At 41.9% G+C, this 21834-nt stretch overlaps 1 protein-coding gene and 1 pseudogene across 1 annotated transcript in view; one reads left to right on the top strand and one right to left on the bottom strand.

Moving 5' to 3' along the window:
• DNAL1 (dynein axonemal light chain 1) overlaps positions 1-21834 on the bottom strand; it is a 48115-nt gene that overhangs the window by 6437 nt on the left and 19844 nt on the right. The window contains exons 4-7 of the mRNA XM_008272076.4: positions 16890-16945; positions 10079-10134; positions 3588-3714; positions 1384-1524 (exon numbers count right to left, since the gene is read on the bottom strand). Coding sequence (XP_008270298.1) covers positions 1384-1524; positions 3588-3714; positions 10079-10134; positions 16890-16945 — 380 coding nt within the window. The remainder of the gene's footprint in view (positions 1-1383; positions 1525-3587; positions 3715-10078; positions 10135-16889; positions 16946-21834) is intronic.
• On the top strand, positions 18797-20461 carry LOC138847310 (nicotinamide phosphoribosyltransferase pseudogene; annotated as a pseudogene).

Genomic DNA, 21834 nt, shown 5'->3' with positions numbered 1-21834 from the left:
GAGTCTATTATACGGGGGACGGTGCTGTGGCGTGGTGGGTAAAGCCGCCTGCCTGCAGTGCCAGCATCCCATATGGGCACTGGTTCGAGTCCCAGCTGCTCCAGTTCCAATCCAGCTCTCTGCTATGGCCTGGGAAAGCAGTAGAAGATGGCCCAAGTCCTTGGGCCCCTGCACCTATGTGGGAGAACTGGAAAAAGCTCCTGGCTCCTGGCTCTAGATCAGCGCAGCTCTGGCCATGGCAGCCAACTGGGGAGAGAACCAGCAGATGAAAGACCACTCTGCCTCTCTTCGTGTCTCTGTGTAACTCTGACTTTCAAAATAAATAAGTAAATCTTTTAAAAAATAGTCTATTATATGTCATAACTGATCTATCCTTTCTACTGTTAATGCGCATTTGTTTCTAATTTTTAGGCATTCAAATGCCTGCGCTGGGGGACTGAGGCTACCGTGGCATAGTGAGTTAAGCTGCAGTTAGCAGTGCTAGCAACATATACAGGCGCCGCTTAGAGTTCCAGCTGCTCCACTTCCAATCCAGTTCTCTGCTGTGGCCTGGGAAAGCAGTAGAAGATGGCCCAAGTCCCTGGGCTCCTGCACCCATGTGGAAGAGACCTTGAAGAAGCTCTGGGCTTCTGACTTTGGCCTGACCTAGCCCCAGATGTTATGGCCATTTGGGGAGTGAACCATATGAAGATTTCTCTCTCTCCGTATATCTGCCTTTCAAATAAATAAATCAATCTTAAACAAACAAACAAAAAAACAAAAAGAATGGAATATAGGTGCCAGGAGCCCAAGAACTTAGGCATCTTCTGCTGCTTTCTCAAGCCATTAGCAGAGAGCTGGATCAGAAAAGGAGCAGCCAGGATACACATTGACGCCCATATGGGATGCCAGCCTTGTAGGCAGAGGCTTAGCCTACTACAGCACAGCGCTGGCCCTGACCTATCATTTCTTTTTATAGATTTACTTATTTTATTTGAAAGGCAGAGTTACAGAGAGGCAGAGGCAGAGAGAGAGAAGGGGGGGGGGTCTTCCATCTGCTGGTTCACTCCCTAGATGACTGCAGTGGCTGGAGCTGTGCTGATCCGAAGCCAGGAGCCAGGAGCTTCTTCCAGGTCTCCCACTGAGTGCAGGGGCCCAAGAACCTGGGCCATCTTCTACTGCTTTCCCAGGCCAGAGCAGAGAGCTGGATTGGAAGTGGAGCAGCCGGGACTTGAACTGGCGCCCATATGGGATGCTGGCACTGCAGGCAGTGGCTTCATCCGCTACGCCACTGCGCTGGCTCCAACCTATAATTCTTTAGTTTTGCTCCTTTTCATGACCTCATTCCACAGATTCAATTTTCATATGTAGAAAACATTTCTGAGCCAGCTCAGAGTCACTTACCATCCAGCTTTTTGAGTCTGGGCACTCTCTTGGTCGCCTCATCAATCCAGTTGCTCTCAGCAGAATGCTTCTCTTCCAAAGGATTGCCTACAAACACGAGGTCTTCCAGGCACGGCAGTTCCGCCAGCTTCACAAATTCAGCTGCAAGGATAAAGGATACTCCACACTAAAGTAGCAAGTTCTACTGTTACAAATCTTGATACTGAATCCAATATCACTACTCCTCATTTGGGACTATTCAGAACAATTAGTTGTTTAAGATTTTCAAAAGGGTTAGGGGAATTTCTATCATGTGAAGTCATTCTCTGAGGACAGTTTGGAATGGGAGGGCTAGAGAAGACAGATCTCTTCTACCTTTAATGCCAGCCTAGGGACGGATTAAGAGAGCAGATGAGGTTCAGCGTCATAGAGAGCAACAAATCAGAGTCCAGTGATGGTCGTCTCCAGGCTGTGTTCCCTCAGTGCAGGCTATGTTCAACTGCTTTTGTCTCTACTCATCCCTTTGTTGTTGTTGTTGTTGTTGTTGTTTTTAATTTGACAGAGTTAGATAGGGAGAGACAGAGAGAGACAGAGAGAAAGGTCTTCTTTCCATTGATTCACCCCCAAAATGGTCGCTATGGCCGGCGCTGTACTGAGCCAAAGCCAGGAGCCAGGTGCTTCTCCTGGTCTCCCACGCAGGTGCAGGTGCCCAAGCACTTGGGTCATCCTCCACTGCCTTCCCAGGCCACAGCAGAGAGCTGGAGTGGAAGAGGAGCAACCAGGACTAGAACCCGGTGCTCATATAGGATGCCGGCGCCGCAGGTGGAGGATTAACCTAGTGAGTCATGGCGCCAGCCCCCATCCCTTTGAATTCTTACGGCAACTCATTTAAATCTTTTCTTTTTTTCATTTTCAATTATCTTTATATACAGAAGATTGATTTAGTATATATTAAGTAAAGATTTCATCAGTTTGCACCCACACAGAAACACAAAGTGTAAAATACTGTTTCAGTACTAGTTATAGCATTACTTCACATTGGACAACACACTAAGGACAGATCCCACATGAGAAGTGACTCCTGTTGTTGACTTAACAATTTGACACTCTTGTTTATGGTGTCAGTAATCTCCCTAGGCTCTAGTCATGAGTTGCCAAGGCTATGAAAGCCTTTTGAGTTCACTGATTTCGATCTTATTCTGACAGGGTCATAGTCAAAGTGGAAGTTCTCTCCTCCCTTCAGAGAAAGGTACCTCCTTCTTTGATAGCCCCATTCTTTCCACTGGGATCTCACTCGCAGAGATCTTCTATTTAGGTCTTTTTTTTTTTTTTTTTTCCCCAGGGTGTCTTGGCTTTCCATGCCTAAAATACTCACATGGGCTCTTCAGCCATATCCGAATGCCTTAAGGGCTGATTCTGAGGCCAGAGTGCTATTTAGGACATCTGCCATTCTATGGGTCTGCTGTGTATCCCTCTTCCCATGATGGATCCTTCTCTCCCTTTTTGATTCTATCAGTTAGTATTAGCAGACACTAGTCTTGTTTGTGTGATCCCTTTGACTCTTAGACCTATCAGTGTGATCAATTGTGAACTGAAATTGATCACTTGGACTAGTGAGATGGCATTGGTACATGCCACCTTGATGGGATTGTATTGGGATCCCCTGACACGATTCTAACTCCACCATTTGGGGCAAGTCCGATTGAGCATGTCGCAGGACTTATACATAGTTTTATAATTATTAGCTCATGAAGTAATTATGCCCCCTAAACTGAATGTCTCAAGGACAAGGATGGAATCTTGTTCAACTGTATCTCTCATGAATATGGCACAGTTCAGGGCATATAACAGTAAACTCAGTTCCGTGCAGAATGAATAGTATATAATACAAAGGCAAAACAATACAGATCTCAAATAAGTCTTCTATCCAAGAATTATTAAATGTAAACCAATTTCTTCAGCCTTTGGATAATAACAATTTTTTTGTGATTAAATATGATAGGACCTATCCAATCATATTCATTTTAAGAAAATATTGAAATATAAAATTTCAAGTATTTAAATTTTAGGAACCCATATAGTTATTTCTATATAAAATACAGGAACTCTCATAGCCATTTCTCTCTGTGTTTAGAAATAAATGTTCTTATTGTGCATTTTTTCCCTTATTGGGCTATTTTCTATAACAGAAGTGGAAGGTTAGCAAAGAGCCACTTTCAGCTTACCCCAATCTTTCACCAGGTTGTTAGACATGTAGAGAATCTTCAATTTCTTCATTACATGTATCCCTTTCAACTTCTCTATAAAATTGTAGGAGATCCAAAGTTCTTCCAATGTATCCCCCACTGCTTCCTGTAAAAGAAGGCAATCTGACTTACATGCTGATTTTTAACTATTTTATTTTGTTTCCTTCCTTATAAATACATAGTGGCTTTTCAAAGAAAACCAGGACCTGTACAAGAAATGTGTAAGTTCTTATAAGAATTAAAACTATTATAAAATTCAACTATAGGAAAAGAAATCTTAATAAATCTTCCTGTAAGGGATAATTCAACACAGTAAGACACAAATTCTCTCCAAATCCATCTACAAGTTTAATGCAATTTTATTAGGACTGCCAATGGGAATTTGTTTTTATGAACTCAGACTGATTCTCAAGTTTCTCTGAGGAACAAATGCCAAAAAAAAGCCATAAATATTTTGACAAAAGAGCAATGATTTATCCCAATGGATATCAAAAATATTCTAAAGCTAAAGGAAGTTAAAGCAGCATGACATCCGGAATACAGAAAGAACAACAAACAGAAGGAAACCAGCGATCCAGGAACTTACCATGTGCACAGAGGAGTTTACCAGGTGGTATTTCCAAACAGTAGGAAAAGGAATTTTTCAATAAATGGTGACCAACAATTTAGAGAAAAAAATAAACTTTGAAACCTGCCTCATAACAAACTTAAAAATAAACTCTAGATGGATTAAAGGTATACACTTTTTTTCTTCTTCTTCTTCTTTTTTTTTTTTTTTTTTTTGACAGGCAGAGTGGACAGTGAGAGAGAGAGAGAGAAAGGTCTTCCTTTGCCGTTGGTTCACCCTCCAATGGCCGCCTTGGCCGGCGCGCTGCGGCCAGCGCACCGTGCTGATCCGATGGCAGGAGCCAGGATCCAGGTGCTTTTCCTGGTCTCCCATGGGGTGCAGGGCCCAAGCACCTGGGCCATCCTCCACTGCACTCCCTGGCCACAGCAGAGAGCTGGCCTGGAAGAGGGGCAACCGGGACAGAATCCGGCGCCTCGACCGGGACTAGAACCCGGTGTGCCGGCGCCGCTAGGCGGAGGATTAGCCTAGTGAGCCGTGGCGCCGGCTAAAGGCATACACTATAAAAATTGTAGCCAAATGGAAAATATAAGGCTAATTATTCTAGAAGGAGTTAGAACATTCTGCATGTGACTATCTTGGCTTAAGTCCTCTGCCTCTTCCCCATCTCCCTGTCCTTGCTCTTACCCTTCTCCCCTCCTTGATCATCCTTTTCTTTTCCTTTTTTTTTTTTTTTTTTGTTTCTTTTCTGTTTTTCTACTCATCTATAGCAAACACTTGGGTCACTTCCTCCTTTTGACTGTTGTGAATAATATTGCTAGGAATATGAGCATACAAAATTTTTTGGTTTCATTTCTTTAAATGGGAAAAGTAATACACATAGATTTTTAAAAATCAACCAGGTCAAACAAGTATAAAAAGAAAAGTCACCTGGGGCTGGCACTGTGGTGTAGCAGGTAAAGCTGCCGCTCTGGGGCCAGCATCCCATATGGGTGCCAGTTCAAGTCCCAGATGCTCCACTTCCAATGCAGCTCCCTGCTAATGCACCTGGGAAAGTGGCAGAAGATGGCCCAAGTGCTTGGGCCCCCGCATCCACACGGGAGACCTGGATGAAGCTTCTGACTACTGGCTTCAAATTGGCCCAGCTCTGGCCATTTGGGAAGTGAACCATGGATGAAAGACCTCTCTCTTTCTGTCTTTTCCCCACTCCTATCCCTCTCTGTAACTCTGCCTTTCAAATAAAATAAATAAATAAATCTTTAGAAAAAAGAAGAGTCATCTTCCTACTCCACACACCTAGCTCCCTTCCCCAGTGGTAAACATATATACATATGGGCCGGCGCTGCGGCTCAATAGGCTAATCCTCCAGCACACCAGGTTCTAGTCCCGGTCGGGGCGCCGGATTCTGTCCTGGTTGCCCTTCTTCCAGGCCAGCTCTCTGCTGTGGCCCGGGAAGGCAGTGGAGGATGGCCCAAGTCCTTGGGCCCTGCACCCCATGGGAGACCAGGAGAAGCACCTGGCTCCTGCCTTCGGATCAGCGCGGTGCGCCGGCCGTGGCGGCCATTGGAGGGTGAACCAACGGCAAAAGGAAGACCTTTCTCTCTGTCTCTCTCTCTCTCACTATCCACTCTGCCAGTCAATATGAATATTTACTTTGCTTCTTTTGCACTTAACATATCTCACCAATTTTCCATTCCATTCCATTCCTTTTTTTTTTTTTTTTTAATTTGAAAGTCAAAGTTACACAGAGAGAGAAGGAGAGGCAGAGAAAGAGGTCTTCCATCTGCTGGTTCACTCCCCAATTGGCCACAACAGCCAGAGCTGCACCAATCTGAAGCCAGGAGCCAGGAGCCTCCTCTGGGTCTCCCACGTGGGGGCAGGGGCCCAAGCACTTGGGCCATCTTCTACTGCTTTCCCAGGCCATAGCAGAGAGCTGGATCAGAAGTGGAGCAGCCAGGACTAGAACTGGCGTCCATATGGGATGCCAGCGCTGCAGGAGGCGGCTTTACCTGCTAAGCCACAGTGCCGGCCCCACGCTAGTCCACTACTGATAGATATTCAGATTGTTAAAATCTTTACACAAGTTGTAATGAAAGTAGTTGGTCCAAATCAACTAGATAAGGAATAGTCAGAATGAAGTAAATACCCATTTAAGACTATGATAGTAGGGCTGGTACTGTGATGTAGTTGGTAAAGCCGCCACCTGCAGTGCCAGCATTCCATATGGGAGCTAGTTCAAGTCTCGGCTGCTCCACTTCCGATCCAGCTCTCTGCTATGGCCTGGGAAAGCAGTGGAAGATGGGCCAAGTCCTTGGGCCCCTGTGCCTGCATGGGAGACCTGGAAGAAGCTCCTGGCTCCTGGCTTTGGCCTGGCCCAGCCCTGGCCATTGTGGTCACATGGAGAGTGTATCAGTGGATGGAAGATCTCTCTCTCTCTGTCTCTCTCTCTTTCCTTTCTCCTCTCTCTCTCTCTAACTCTGCCTTTCAAATAATTAAATAAATATTTTAAAAAACCCTACTCCATAGTTAACAAATAGTAACTGTAACAGCAAATCTAATAGTAGGAACATATTCAGTAATGGATAATTCTTGGTACTATTGAAGAGTGCCTAAAATTCAACAATCAAAAGATAAAGGCAGTAGAGAAATGGGTAAAAATATGTTTCATCAATTTCCAAAGGAAGGAGATAAAAGCTAATAAATATATAAAGTTCAAAGTCACAACTAACTAGATAATATAAGCTAAAACAATATAGTATTTCATTTTTGCCTATCATATCAACAAATGCTTTTCTTTTTTAAAGATTTTATTTATTTATTTGAGCGGTAGAGTTACAGACAGTGGGAGAGACAGGGAGAAGGGTCTTCTATCCACTGGTTCACTCCCCAAATGGCCACAATTACAGGAGCTGAGCTGATTCGAAGCCAGGAGCCAGGAGCTTCCTCCAGGTCTCCACATGGGTGCAAAGCCCAAGCACTTGGGCCATCTTCTACTACTTTCCTAGGCCATAGCAGAGAGCTGGATCAGAAATGGTACAGCCAGGACTAGAACTGGCACCCATATGGGATGCAGGCACCTCAGGTGGAGGATTAACATACTGCACCATAGCGCTGGCCCCAACAAATGTTCAAAACATGAATAGTATTCAGTGATATTGAGGTGTGGGAGCTGTCACTGTGGCACAGTAGACTCAGCTAGTGCCTTCGACGCCAGCATCCTATATTTGAGTGCAGGTCCCAGCTATCCCACTTCTGTTAAAGTTCCCTTTTAATGTAACTGGGAAGACAGCAAAAATGGCCCAAGTGCTTGGGCCCCTGCCGCCCACAAAGGAGACCTGGATGGAATTCCTGGCTCCTGACTTCAGCCTTACTCAATACCAGCTTTTATGAACATTAAAGGGAATGAATCAACAGACGGAAAATCTCAATCTCTCTCATTTGCGTTGCCTTTCAAATACATAAATAAACCTTAAATATACATACAAATAAAATAAATCTTAAAATAACATAAAAATAAAAATATAAATGTCTTTTAAATAATAAATATAATAAATCTTAAATAAGCAAAATGTAAGGGCTGGTGCTGTGGTATAGCAGGTAGAGCCGCTGCCTGTGATGCCAGCATCCCATATGGATGCTGGTTCAACTCCTGGCTGATCCACTAATGATCTGGCTCCCTGCTAATGTGTCTATGAAAGCAGTGGAAGATGGCCCAAGTGCTTGGGCCCCTGCACCGACATGGGAGACCCAGATGGAGCTCCTGGATCCTGGCTTAAGCCTTGCACAGCCCTGACCGTTGCAGCCATTGAACCAGTGGAGGGAAAATTCTCCCCCCACCCCGTAACTCTGCCTTTCAAATAAATAAAATAAATCTTTAAAATAAACAAAATTTTAAAATCTTTTAAAAAATACCCAAATACCACTGACGGGAGTAGAAACCAATATAAGCATTGTGACAGCAATTTGAGGTAGCTACCAAAAATTTAAACGTTTGGGACAGGCATTGTGGCGCAGTACATTAAGTTGCCACTTGGGACGCCTGCATCCCAAATCGGAGTGCTGGGTCAAGTCTTAGCTGTGCTGCTTCCAATTCCGCTTCCGGTTAATACTCCCTGGGAAGCAGCAGATGAAGGGTGAATGGACACACAGGCAGGGAAACAGCAACGATTCGGTAAGGAATCTGAGGTGATCCGGAACACTGACTCCCATTCAAGCTGTGAGTGTTTTTGTTAAGGTGCTGGCCACTTTAGCTCACCTGGTTTCGGGGGATTATTGGTGGAGGCACTGCGATCTAACCGTCCCCCTCCCCCCTTCCTCTGAAGCAGAAGCCTGGCTTACCACGGAAGGGGGAAAGCAGACCAGAGCTGTGAAATGTTCCAGAAGGCTTATGTATTTAACAATAAACCATTTTTAAAAGTATTATCTTCTCAAGAACAGATGTAAGAAAGAGAAATTAGCGTCATCTCTTCTGAAATGACCTAGTTTTACAATACAGTTGCATTTCACCTTCTTTATAAAGAAATTCAAACAGCTAACAAACACACAAATAAAACACACTGCTGGGGTGGGTGCTGTGGCTCACCAGGTTAAACTCCCTCATACCAGGGTGCCGGGGATCGAGTCCTCCTCCACCACTGATCAGCTCCTGCTAATGCAGTGCCCCAGCAGGCAGCAGACGGTGGCTCAAGTATGTGGGTCCCTGCCACTCACACAGGAGACCGGGATGGAGTTCTGGTTTCCTGGCTTTGGCCTTGCCCCAGCTCTGGCTACTGTGGGCATTTGGGGAATGAACTTTCTCTTTCTGTGTTGCTCTGCCTTTCAAATAAGTAAAACTATACAAACTTAAAAAATTGTCAAAACCTTAAAAAATTCTAAATGCCCAAAGTTGGCATAGGGAAATGTAAAACCTGTGCTACTGGTGGGAGTGTAAGTTGTTACACAGTTTCCAAAGGGAATCCTGATATTACGTCACAAAAGCCTTAAAAAAAATTCATACCTTTTGACCCAGCAATTCCATTTCAAGGAATTTATCCAAGGAATTATTCATGGATGTATGCAATAATACAGCTAAAAGGAGATTCATAACAGCATTGATTATAATCCCAAATTAGAAGCAAATTAAATAACTACTAAGTAACTGATTTAAATAAACTATGGTATATCACTACAATAGAATATTATACTGTCATTAAAAAGGATATTATTGGAAATTATATTAAAAAGTTGTCATACCCTCTGATCAGAACTTCCAAACGGCTTTGCAAGTCAGAAAACACCTACAATCTTATCACAGCCCATCAGTTCCTATGTGTCCTGGCTCCTGTTTCCTCTCACACTCAACTCCTCTGGCTCTTAGTCAGGTACACTGTACAGCTCCAGGGTCAGGACACTTCCTGCTGTCCCCTCAGCCTGCAGCACACATTCCTGGGTCAGCTCCGCAGCCTACACCCTTCTTCCAGGGCGGACCTGCCTTCCTTCCTCGCAGTCATCACTCTGCTCTAGTGTACAGCTATTTTTTATCTGTCTTCCTCCACTATAATGTAAGTCCTATGAGAATAAGGATTTCATTTCATATTTGGCTGTATCTTTACTTCAAGTGCTTGGCTTATAAAGTAAGTGTTTAGGAAATATGTGGAAAGAATTTATTGAGTAAATAGCATGAAAAAGTGATCTTTACATATTAAGTAAAAGATTAGATACAAAACATCTTGTATAATATGATTTCATTATACACAAAGGATAGAAAAAAGGCAAAAAAGGATGTTAATCTAAATGTTGGCAGTGTTTAAACTGACAGTGTTTTATAGTTGCTTTTTCACTTTGTAAAGTTTCTCCAATGGACAGGCATTATTTTTATACTAAAGGAAAAAAAGTATGCTTTTATAAGTAATAAATATCAACCTACCAGTCCATTTAAGTTCTTTATGTTGTTTCTTCCTAAAGACAATATCCTTAAGTTCTCTGTAGCGGAAAGAAAGCAATTTTTTGTTTATGAGAATTGTATTACATAACTGCTACAAATCTATACAGCTTTAATACATTTTATAAAAATACAACTTTAATAAATTGTATATAATAAATATACTTACAGAATAAGTAAAAAATTGCTATGTTAATAAAAATAGGTAAGGAAGTAGGAAACGGTACTGAGCTATTATCTAAGGTAAACACTACAATTATAATTTCAGTGCCAGCATCTCGTATGGGCACAGATTCAAGTATCAACTATTCCACTTCTGATTCAACTCCCTGCTGGTGCACCTGGGAAAGTGACAGAAGATAGCCCTGGTGCTTGGGCCCCTGTACCCATATAGGAGACCCAGAAGAAGCTTCTGGCTCCTGGCTTCAGATTGGCCCAGCTCCGAACACTGCAGCCATTTGGGGAGTGGGCCAGCAGATGGAAAATCTCTGTCTCCCATGCCCCTCTGTCTTGCCCCATAATTCTGCCTTTAAAATAAATTAATAAATAAATCTTTAAAAAAACTCCATAATTCCATATTACGTGTATACCAAATTTAAAAACAGTTATTTAGGGGCTGGTATTGTAATACAAGTTAGGTTAAGCAACCATTTGTGATGCTAGCATCCCAAATTAGGGGTTCAATAGGGCTTCTCTGCTTCAGATACAGCGTATGTTAATGCACCCGGAAAGTAGATGATGGCTCAAGTACTTGGTTTCCCTGCCAGCTACGTGGGAGACCTGGATGAAGTTCCCACTCCTGGTTTCAGCTTTGCACAATCAAAGCTATTGCAGTCACCTAAGGAGTGAACCAGAAGATGGAAGATCTCTCACTCTCTCCCCTTCTCCCTTATTCTGTCAGTCTGCCTTTCAAATAAATTAAAAAAATAGCTATTTGGAATGCTTAAGTCGCTAGCCAGTAAAAATATTACAGAGACAAAATAAAAATAAAGATTTTAAGTGAAAGTTTTGGGGCATATATATTTCTAATTTCTTACAGCTTAAGCTTCTATAACTACCTTTTTTAATATAACAGTCACTAGTCACATGTGGTAAACTATTCATACTAAATTTTTTAGTTTCTCAGTCACATCAGCTCCACATCAAATACCTAACAGCTATAGGCAGCTGGTAGGCACTGTATTGGGACAATGCAGATGGTTCTGAATAGCACTGTTCTATAACATTCATAATTCAATGTTAAGAATACAAATTCTATCATATTCATAATTTGATGGTAAGAACACAAATATTATTAACTTCCAACTCTCTAGGGAAGCAGTAAAACCTGTTTTCTTTTTAAAATTTGTATGTATTTATTTTATTCATTTGAAAGGGAAGGGGGTAGAGAGAGAGAGAGGGAGGGACAGACAGACAGAAATCTCTCTTCCACTAGTTCACACCTCAAATGCCTGCAACAGCTAGGACAGGGCCAGCCTGAAGCCAAGAACCAGGTAAAGCCACCGCCTGTAATGCCAGTATCCCACGTGGGCACCGGTTACAGTCCTGGCTGCTCCACTTCTGATTCAACTCTCTGCTGTGGCCTGGGAAAGCAGTGGAAGATGGCCCAGATCCTTGGTCCCCTGTAGCCGCGTGGGAGACACAGAGGAAGTTCCATGCTCCTGGCTTCGGATCAGCTCAGCTCCAGCCCTTGCTGCCATTTGCGGAGTGAACCAGCAGATGGAAGACTTCTCTCTCTCTCTGCCTCTCTATAATAACTCTGCCTTTCAAATAAATCTTTAAAAAACAAACTAATTTTTACCATATGTAAAATGAGAAAATACAATATCTATCTTATGAGAATTAAATGAGATAATTATCTAAAATATTCAGTATAAATAACATTCATATGTATGTATCAGTCATGTACAACTTTCATTTTTTAAAAAAAGTTTTATTTGTTTATTTGCATATAGATGTACCAAGACTCTGGATGAGATAATCTCTCTAATAAGAGAGACACAAAAGGAAAAGATCCAAGAACTGAGTCCTGCAGCATCGCAATATTAAAACTCAGGACACGAGACTGGGAAGAAGTGGGAAGAAAGACGAGAAGAATCAGGGTATGGTGTCCTAGAAGCAAAATACAGAAGATGTTTCAAAGAGGAAAGAGAAATCATCCATGTCAAAATATGCTGATTGATCAACTAACTTAAGGACCGTGAAGTGACCTCAGAAGTTGAGCTAACAAATACATGCAACTCTCTCAAAGATATTATCTAACAAGATAGAAATTTCAGAAATTGCCCACGAAAAATAGTAATGAATGGCTAAAAGATATTATTTATTGCTGCACAGGAAATGAATTATGATAGCAAAGTTCATAGAATAATTGCAATATATGACAATTATATGGTTATATTTTATGTACTGTATAAGTAGGGCACCATACAAGGAAAACACTGCTGTTTTCTTCATGTAAGGTCATGATGAAAATCTAAACAGTGTTTTTAAGTTTCATGTTTATTTGTAACCTGAGAGTGTTAAATATAATTTTTTATGTCAAAGATACAAGGGAACAAAATTTATTTTCAAATCTTTAATACAGCATTAATACAAGGATACTTCAAAAAGTTTGTGGAAAATGGACCTAAAAGATAAGTTCATGTTGATGCAAAAACACTTTGAAATCCATGCATAGTTTTTTTCATACTATATTTTCCATGAACTTGGAGTGTCCTCATATTCACATTACATGGTTTTGAATGGTCATGTCTTTAGCCAGCCAGTCACAGCTGAGACACAATTAACTGTGGTTGCTTGGCAGCACCTGTGAACTAGGAAGGCCTATTTCAGCTCTTCTCAGCAGACAGCCAAGGCTGCAGAGCCTATGACAGAAGGCCCGAGACAAGCTAGAGTCAGACATTCACACGGGTTGGTTAGCTTCTGTTTGCTTCAGTCATGGAAAAAATGCGTTCCCCAGCCAGGACTGCCAAAGTGCTACCTGCTACAAACAGGACTAAAATGATGAGTCAAGCACACCAAATGTCTTGAATCTCCCATTCCACGTCTACAGCCAACATGGATAACCGACCAAGACACTTTTCCACTTAGCATTTAGAACTCTTCCTAATACAATTTTCCTTAGCCACCGTCAATTGACCAAAGCTAGAATATGACTTAAAATCTACTGCCAGCCCTACACAGAAGGTCACCATTTTTACTAAAACAATTATGTCTTGTTTTCATAAAAAAAAAAGCATGGAATCTGTCATAATAAGTAATATATTACCAATGTAGTCCCATTTAAGCAAGCTACTTCAATTACAAACAAAGATGCTAAGGAAAAACAAAACAAAACATCTTCTTAAAAAAAAAAAAGATTTATTTTACTTATTTGAAAGGCAGAGTTACACAGAGAGAGATCTTCCGTCCACTGATTCACTCCCCATATGGCCACAAAGATGGTAGCTGAGCCAGCCCAAAGCCAGGAGCTTCTGCTGGGTCTCCTATGTGGGTGCAGGGGCCTGAGGATTTGAGCTATCCCTCTGCTGCTTTCCCAGGCACATTAGCAGGAAGCTGAATTGGAAGTGGAGCAGCTGGGACTTGAGCTGGTGCCCAGGCTTAACTGAATATGCCACAATGCTGGCCCCAAATGAAATATTTTAAATAGCTTAATGAGTTAGCAAAAAATTGGAATAGACTGAATCACCTTACACATAGCACTGTATAAATGCTGAATGCCAACTCTGAATAAGGTTGGGAGTAGGAGGGACTGGAACAGAACATAAAAGGATGAATAAGCTGTGATGCTTGTCCTCAAGGAGCTCAAATAACCATAATAATGCTAATATTTACTGAGCACTTCATATGTGCCAATCACAATTTGAAATACATATCTAGAGCTGGTATTGTGGCACAAGGGTAAGCCACTGCTTGTGATACTGGCATCCCATACCAGAACACTTCTGCTCCAGCTTCCTGCTAATGTGCCTGGGAAGGCAGTGGAGGATGGTCCAGGTCCTTGGCTCACTGCCACCTATGTAGAAGACCCAGAAGGAGTTCCCAGTTCTTGGCTTCAGCCTGGCCCAGACTCGGCTGTTGCAGCTATTTGGGGAGTGAACCAGCAGATGGAAGATCTCTTTCTCTGTTCTCCTGTTCTTTCTGTGGCTCTGCCTTTCAAATAAATAAATAAATCTTTTTAAAAAAACATTACTTAGATACTTTATACATATTAACTAACTTAATCTTCACAATAACTGTATGAGGTAAATATGAGTACTTACTATTATAATCCAAGGTAGACAGTTATAAATATTCCAAAAGAACAATTACTTAATTACAATGATTATAGTTAGTAAGGTCTTTAGAGGGGCAAAGACATCCACATAAGGCATATTTTTAAAATATTTTTATTCATTTATTTTTTATTTGAAAGGCAGAGTTAGGGGGGGTGGGGAGAGACAGAGAGAGAGAGAGGGAGATCTTCCTTCCACTGTTCATGAACTCTTTAAACAGCCACAATAGCCGGAGTTGGGTCAGGCCAAAGCCACGAGCCAGAAGCTTCATTTGTGGTGCAGAGGCCCAAGGACTTGGACCATCCTCCACTGCTTTCCCAGGTGCACTAGCAGGGAGCTGGATTGGAATTGGAATAGCTAGGACATAAACCGGTGCACATATAGGATATCGGTAATACAGTGGTGGCTAAACCTACCACGCCACCATGCCAGCCCTCAGAAGTGGCTTTCTTTTCTTCCTTTTTTTTTTTTTTAAAGATATATTTATTTGTTTGAAAGATGGAATTACAGAGGCAGAGAGAGAGAGGTCTTCCATCCACTGGTTCACTTCCCAAATGACCACAATGGCTGGAGCTGGGCCAATCCAAAGCCAAGAGCCTAGAGGTTCTTCTAGGTCTCCCACTTGCGCCATCTTCTACTGCTTTCCCAGGTCATAGAAGAGAGCTGGATCCTAAGTGGAGCAGCCAGTACTCAAACCGGTGCCCATATGGGATGCTGGCACTGCAGGTGGCAGCTTTACCCACTACGCCTCAGTGTCGGCCCCAAACATGGCTTTCTGAATCTTTGTGTCCTGTAGGATTTTCCTGTTAAAGGAAGGGGCTCTTCTCAATGAAAAGCACTGCATTAGCAAATACAGAGTCATGGACATGAATGGTGTATTTGGGTGTGAACAGGGTGGTACAAGCTTTGAGATGACTTTGGATGCAACATTAAAACGTTAGACCTTTACTAGGCAAAGGGAAACCATTAAAAGGTTTGTGATCTAGAAGAATATCAAAACAATATTTTTTTTTAAAGAAAACTGTGTCAATGATAAATGCCAAGTGAACAACAGAAAGACAGGAGGAAGGGAGATCAATCAGGAGGCTATCACAAAAATCTCAAGGTATTACATTTTGAACTATGGATCCATTAATACATTATGAAATCAATTTGGTGGGCTGTTATCAGCAGTGAAAAAAATAAGTAAAAATTTAAAAATACACTGCAGATCCTATGCTATGAGGGTAAATAACTGTTTTATAAACTTTATTCTAGGTTATATGTACATTTGGTATTTGTATTCATATGAACGTATAATGAATGCAAATGTTATTTCCTACTGTGGAAAGTAAGAAAATATTTCTTAGTGGTCAAAACATGATCTAAGGGGAAGATAATGAAGGTGCAAATTAAAGTCATAGGTCCTAGAAATGGAAAAGCAACAAATTATTTGAGTTCTTCCAAAGAACAGAATTCACGGGACTTAGCGATAAACTTGGATGTAGGGTTTGAAAGAAAAAAAGAGAGAGAATATGGCAGGGCTAATGGCCCCCCAAGTGATACGTAGATCCTAATCCCTGGAACTTGTGAATGTCACCTTTCATGGCAAAACAAAGTACTTTGCAGATTGATTAGGTTAAGGAGCTTGACATGCAGAGATTATTCTCAATATCTAAATGTGTCCCAAATGCAACCACATGTATCCTCAATAAGAGGAAGGCAAAGAGATCTGACACAGAGAGGAGAAGGCAGAGATCAGAGTATATTCACAACCCAAAGAATACAGCAGGCACCACCGGAAGCCGGAAAAGACCAGAAGGAGGCTGTCTCCAAAGGCCTCCAGAGGGAGGCTGGCCCGATTTTGGCCTCCAAAACTGTGGGAGAGTAAATTTCTTTTGTGTTAAGCCATCAAGTTACAGCATCCATAGGAAACTAACAGGGACTCAGAGCCTTGGCAACTGGGGTGTGGGAATGCCACCAAGGATAAGGAGCACGGGAAAGCACAACACAAATCTGAAAAAAATCTACCCTGAGAGATCTGATTTTCTATTCAAGACCTCTCAATTCTCAGGGCCGGTGGAGTCGGGGCCCAGTGAGTTAAGCCACTGCGATGCTAGCATCCCATGTGAAGGCCGTGGAAGACAGCCCCTGCCACCCATGTGACAGATCGGGATGAAGCTCCTGGCTCATGGCCTCAGCCTGGCCCAGCCCCCACCAATGAAGCCACATGGGAGTGAACCAGAGGATGGAAGATCTCCCTTTCTGTCTCTCCTTCTCATTTTCTACATTTTTGCCTTTCAAATAAATAAATAAATAAATCTTTTTAAAAAAAATTATTTCAACCTTAACTCTATAAAAGCTTTAAATTGTTCAAGCTTCATCTCTAATCTTATTTGGATAATCAAATTTAAGACACATGGTTTATATACATTCTGCCATCTGACAATGTGGCTGAAATAGGTGCTAGCTTCTGGAATTACATAACATCTCTGGAAAGTATATTCCAATAACTAGAAAGTCAAAGAACCATCACTTACTTAAGCCATTCAGGTTGGCAATTTTTTCAATGCAGTTCGTAGACAGTGAAAGCTTCCTTAAAAAGAACAAAGAGAAATTTGAATTAATAAGAAAAACTTAAGTGATATATCAGTAATTATTTCTCAACAATATTGCCCATGGAAGATAATGTTTAAGTCATGTTTCTTCTTTATACTCAATCCTTTCTCCTCCCTCAGTCATGGAACTTAGTCCTTCATTTTGTAATTTCTCCCCTTTGATTACAAACGTTAATACACTGTGTAGAAAAAGAAAAGAGGCAAATTTAGTGTTATTTATTAATTTTTAAAAAGCAGTTATTTATTTATTTATTTGAAAGGCAGAGTTAGAGAGAGAGAGAGAGGGAGGGAGGTCTTTCATCTGCTGGTTTACTCCCCAAATGGCCGCAACGGCCAGAGCTGGGCTGATCTGGAGCCAGGAGCTTCCTCTAGTCTTCCATGTGGGTGCAGGGGCCCAAGCATGTGAGCCATCTTTTGCTGCTTTCCCAGGTGCATTAGCAGGGAGTTGGACTATAAGTGGAGCAGCCATGACTGAACCAGCACCCACATGGGATGCTGGCAACGCAGGCAGCAGATTTATCTGCTGTGCCACACTGGCCCCTATTTATTAATAATTTTTTAATGCATGTATTCTTTGACTCACTTCTAGGGATACATCATACAGAAATATTAATGCAAATGCCAAAATATTTATACATCATAAAATGGAAAAAATATATAAACATATACCAACTGAAGATGGATAATGTAATACTATGCTATCATACACCAACAATGAGATTAGATCATAGATACTGACTTGGGAAGATGTCCATGATATATTACAAACCATCCAGAAGAACAATACACTTTACATGATGTTTTTCTAAGAATAAAAGCAGAACTACATACATGCATTTGTGGAAGTTTTCTTTTTCATGTATTAAATTACTCAGGAATGTATATTGAAAAAAAGTCATATATAACCGCCCCACACATTCCCTCTAGATATTTAATTTGTACAATTTTTTGTAGACCTTTTCTATACATGACTGTATAAAAAATTTTAAAAAGAGGCCGGCGCTGCAGTTCAATAGGCTAATCCTCCGCCTGCCGCGCCGGCACACCAGGTTCTAATCCCGGTCGGGGCGCCGGATTCTGTCCCGGTTGCCCCTCTTCCAGGCCAGCTCTCTGCTGTGGCCAGGGAGTGCAGTGGAGGATGGCCCAAGTGCTTGGGCCCTGCACCCACCTGGGAGACCAGGAGAAGCACCTGGCTCCTGGCTTCGGATCAGCGCGGTGTGCCGGCCACTGCGCGCCGGCCGCAACGGCCGTTGGAGGGTGAACCAATGGTAAAGGAAGACCTTTCTCTCTGTCTCTCTCTCACTGTCCACTCTGTCAAAAAATCCACTCTGCCTGTCAAAAAATAAAAAAAAAAATTTAAAAAAAAAGAAACATAATTACACCTCAATCTTCCTTCCTTGATAACAGTATTTTGTGGATGGTAGCAGGCAGTTAGCCTGGGTACCCTATCAGCGTATCCAGGTTCCATCCCTGACTCCGGCTCCATACTCCAGCTTCCTGTTAATGCGGACCTTGGAAAGCAGCGGTGATGGCTCAAGTAATTAGGTTCTGGCCACTCAAATGGGAGACCTGGATTATGTTCTTGGTTCTCAGCTTTGCCCAACTCAGCCCAGCGCAACCCTGGTACTCATTGTGGGTACTTACTTGAGGAATAAATCAGTGGACAGGAGTGCGCTCTCTCTCTCTCTCTCTCGCTCTCTCTGTGTGTGTGTGTGTGTGTGTGTGTGTGCATAAAAGAATATAAATGAATTTTTAAGTTTCATGATCTCTAGGCCTTGGGCTGGGTTGGCCTGGTTGAGGGCTCACCCAAGGATTGGAACAGTTAGGTAATGGCCCTGGAGCCTGGCAGTGAAGGTAGAAAGTAGAGTTTCCTCACAGAGCTGGAACCCCTATACTTGCCCCTTGCTAGGCACTCACTGTAAATACCCATAAGCAAAATTTATTCCTATTTATTTCTATTTTCAATGCCATAGAAAGAAGGCAGAATACTCCAAAGTAAAAGTAAGAGGGGTGAAATACAAGGAAATAGTACTTTTAGGGGTATAGTATATTCTTAGTAAGTACTTAAAAAGTGAAGTACTAACCAAAGAGAAAATCCAGGAAGCCAAAGAGGTCTACAAAGAACATTTCCAAGATGGCATCTTTAATGAAAAGGGTTGGACTACATTCTTGAGAAATATGACAGGGATCTTCCAATAAAAGTCAAGGCAGTTCCTAAAGGTTCTATCATTCCCAAAGAAAATATTCTCTCAAAGGGGAAAACAGATCCAGAGGGCTACTGGCTTACAAACTGGATTAAGACTATTCTTCTCATTAAAACAAAGTTTAATGAGAAAAAAAAAAGACTATTCTTGTTCAGTCCTGGTATCCAATCACAGTGGCCATGAATTCTATAAAGTAGAGGAAAATATTGGTCAATTACTTGTTATAAACTTCTGGTAACTTAGATGGTCTAGAACACAAATTACATGATTTTGTCCACAAAGAAGTCTCTTCCCAAGACACTGCTGGCTTAGGGAGCATCTGCTCATCTGGTTAACTACAAAGGAACAGACACAGAGGCAGTAATTGCTCTAATTTTTAAAAAAGACTTATTTATTTATTTATTTATTTGAAAGTTAGAGTTACACAGAGAGAGGAGAGGCAGAGAGAGAGAGAGAGAGAGAGAGAGAGAGAGAGAAAGTCTTCCATCTGCTGGTTCACTCCCCAGTAGGCTACAATGGCTGGAGCTGCGCTGATCCAAAGCCAGGAGCCAGGAGCTTCTTCCAGGTCTCCCACATGGGTGCAGGGGCCCAAGGACTTCGACCATCTTCTACTGCTTTCCCAGGCCAGAGCAGAGAGCTGGATTGGAAGTGGAGTGGCTGGGTCTTGAACTTGTGCCCATATGGGATGTAGGCAATGCAGGCTAGGGTGTTAACCCGCTGCACCACAGCGCTGGCCCCATAATTGCTCTAATTAAAAATATCATAGAACAAAACATCCTGTTCCAGGCTATTCTGTTCCAGCAACACAACACAGTAACAACTTGAAGGAAAAAGCATGACAAAGAGGCATTTGAACATGCAGTAACACGTTGGTCTTCAGGACTTATATCTGGTCAGCAACAACTATGTCATTAAAAACGGGTGTGAGAAAATATGGGGTGAAGATCTAAGACATTTATTAATATCAAGAAGCATACAGGCACCGCCAATATTCACTCCTGATTCTGGAAATCCTCTTGGCACTCTATTAAAGGTTTTGGATATTTTAGGTAAGAGATATATTACTGAGATCTCAAAGGGCTACAAGCTACTACAATCCTATCTTCAGAGTTATTCAAGGGGAGGAATAGATGCTAACACCTTACAAGAGGTTGTAGAAGACATGAAACAAAAAAAGTGTTCCAGTTGGTTCTCCTGGAGCTTTGCTTCAGAAGTTAAAAAACAGATAGCATGAATTGTTCTTTCAAGTGTAGCTATGTTCTAAATCATGGTCCTGGAGTTATGTTCTAAATCATGGTCCTGGAGTTATGTTCTAAATCATGGTCTTGGAGTTGATTTCTTTGAGGACCTAGTTGCTGGTCCCAACAAAATGTCCATAAATCAGGGCTAATATCCTTACACAGGTCACCAGCAGGGAATTTTGTTAAACTTGAGGAAGGAAAAGGAAAGCTTGAGAAATATGGTCTCACTTTTCCACATTGTCTTCAAGACTGGGAAGGTAACAGAAAGCCATTAATAAGAAAAAATGCACAGGAGCCCGGGGTTGTGGGGCAGCAGTTGAACCCTGGCTGCTCCACTTATAATCCAGCTCCCTGCTGGTGGCCTGGGAAAAGCAGTAGAAAATGACCCAAGTGTCTGGGCCTTTGCCACTCATGGAGGAGACCTAGATGAAGTTTCTGGTTCCTGGATTCGGCCTGGCCCAGCCCAGGCTATTGTGGCCATTTGGGAAGTCTACCAGTGGATGGAAGACCTTCCCCCCCCCACACCCGGGTCTCTGTTAACTCTGACTTTCAAAACAAATAAATAAATCTTGGAAAAAAAAAAAAAAAGAAAAAGAAAAGTGCACAGATGAATATCAAATTGGAAGTAGCTTCTCATTAGGCTATTTTATGACTATAAGTGTGTACATGCACATGTGTATATGTGTAGATAAGCGAGCACACATATATATACCTGTGTGTGTAATACATGCTTAATGTACACATGTGTGAAGCTTCTTTGTGTTTTATGATATATCACAGCCAAATTACTTGTTGGTTTATGGACATACTGCCTTTTTCTTTTCCTTTTCTCCCAGTGGCTAGGTTATCTCAAATTAGGAAATACATATAAACATGTAAAAAAAGATTAATGCTGAGGCCAGCATTCTGGCATAGCAGGCTAAGCTGCTGCTCACAATAACAGCATCCTATATCAGAATGTCAGCTTGAGTTCTGGCTGCTCCAGTTTAAATCCAGTTTCCTGCTAATGCATCTGGGAAGGCAGCAGAAGACGGCCCAAGAACTTGGAGCCCTGTTACCCATGCGGGAGACCAAGATGGAGGTTGTGGCTCCTAGCTTCAGCCTGGCACAGCCCTGGCTGGCGTGGCCATTTGGAGAGTGAACCAGAAGACAGAAGATCTCTCTCTCTCTTTCTCTCTCTCCCCCCTTCTCTGTCACTCTGCCTCTCAAATAAATAAAAAATTAAAAAAAAAGATTAATGCTAGTATAACCTTTTTCAGCCTTTTGCCAAGAGATAGTGACTCACTCTGGTACTGATCTTTTCACAATCATAAGAACCAGAAACTTTTTTATATAACTGATAATCACAAAAAACAGATTTGCATAAAATAATCATGGTTACTTTCAGTTTATAATTAACTTGTATTTATGCACAAGTAAGTG

Source organism: Oryctolagus cuniculus, chromosome 20, assembly GCF_964237555.1.
Source record: "Oryctolagus cuniculus chromosome 20, mOryCun1.1, whole genome shotgun sequence".
NCBI classification, from domain to species: Eukaryota; Metazoa; Chordata; class Mammalia; order Lagomorpha; family Leporidae; genus Oryctolagus; species Oryctolagus cuniculus.
This window is presented reverse-complemented; position numbering and strand designations above follow the sequence as displayed.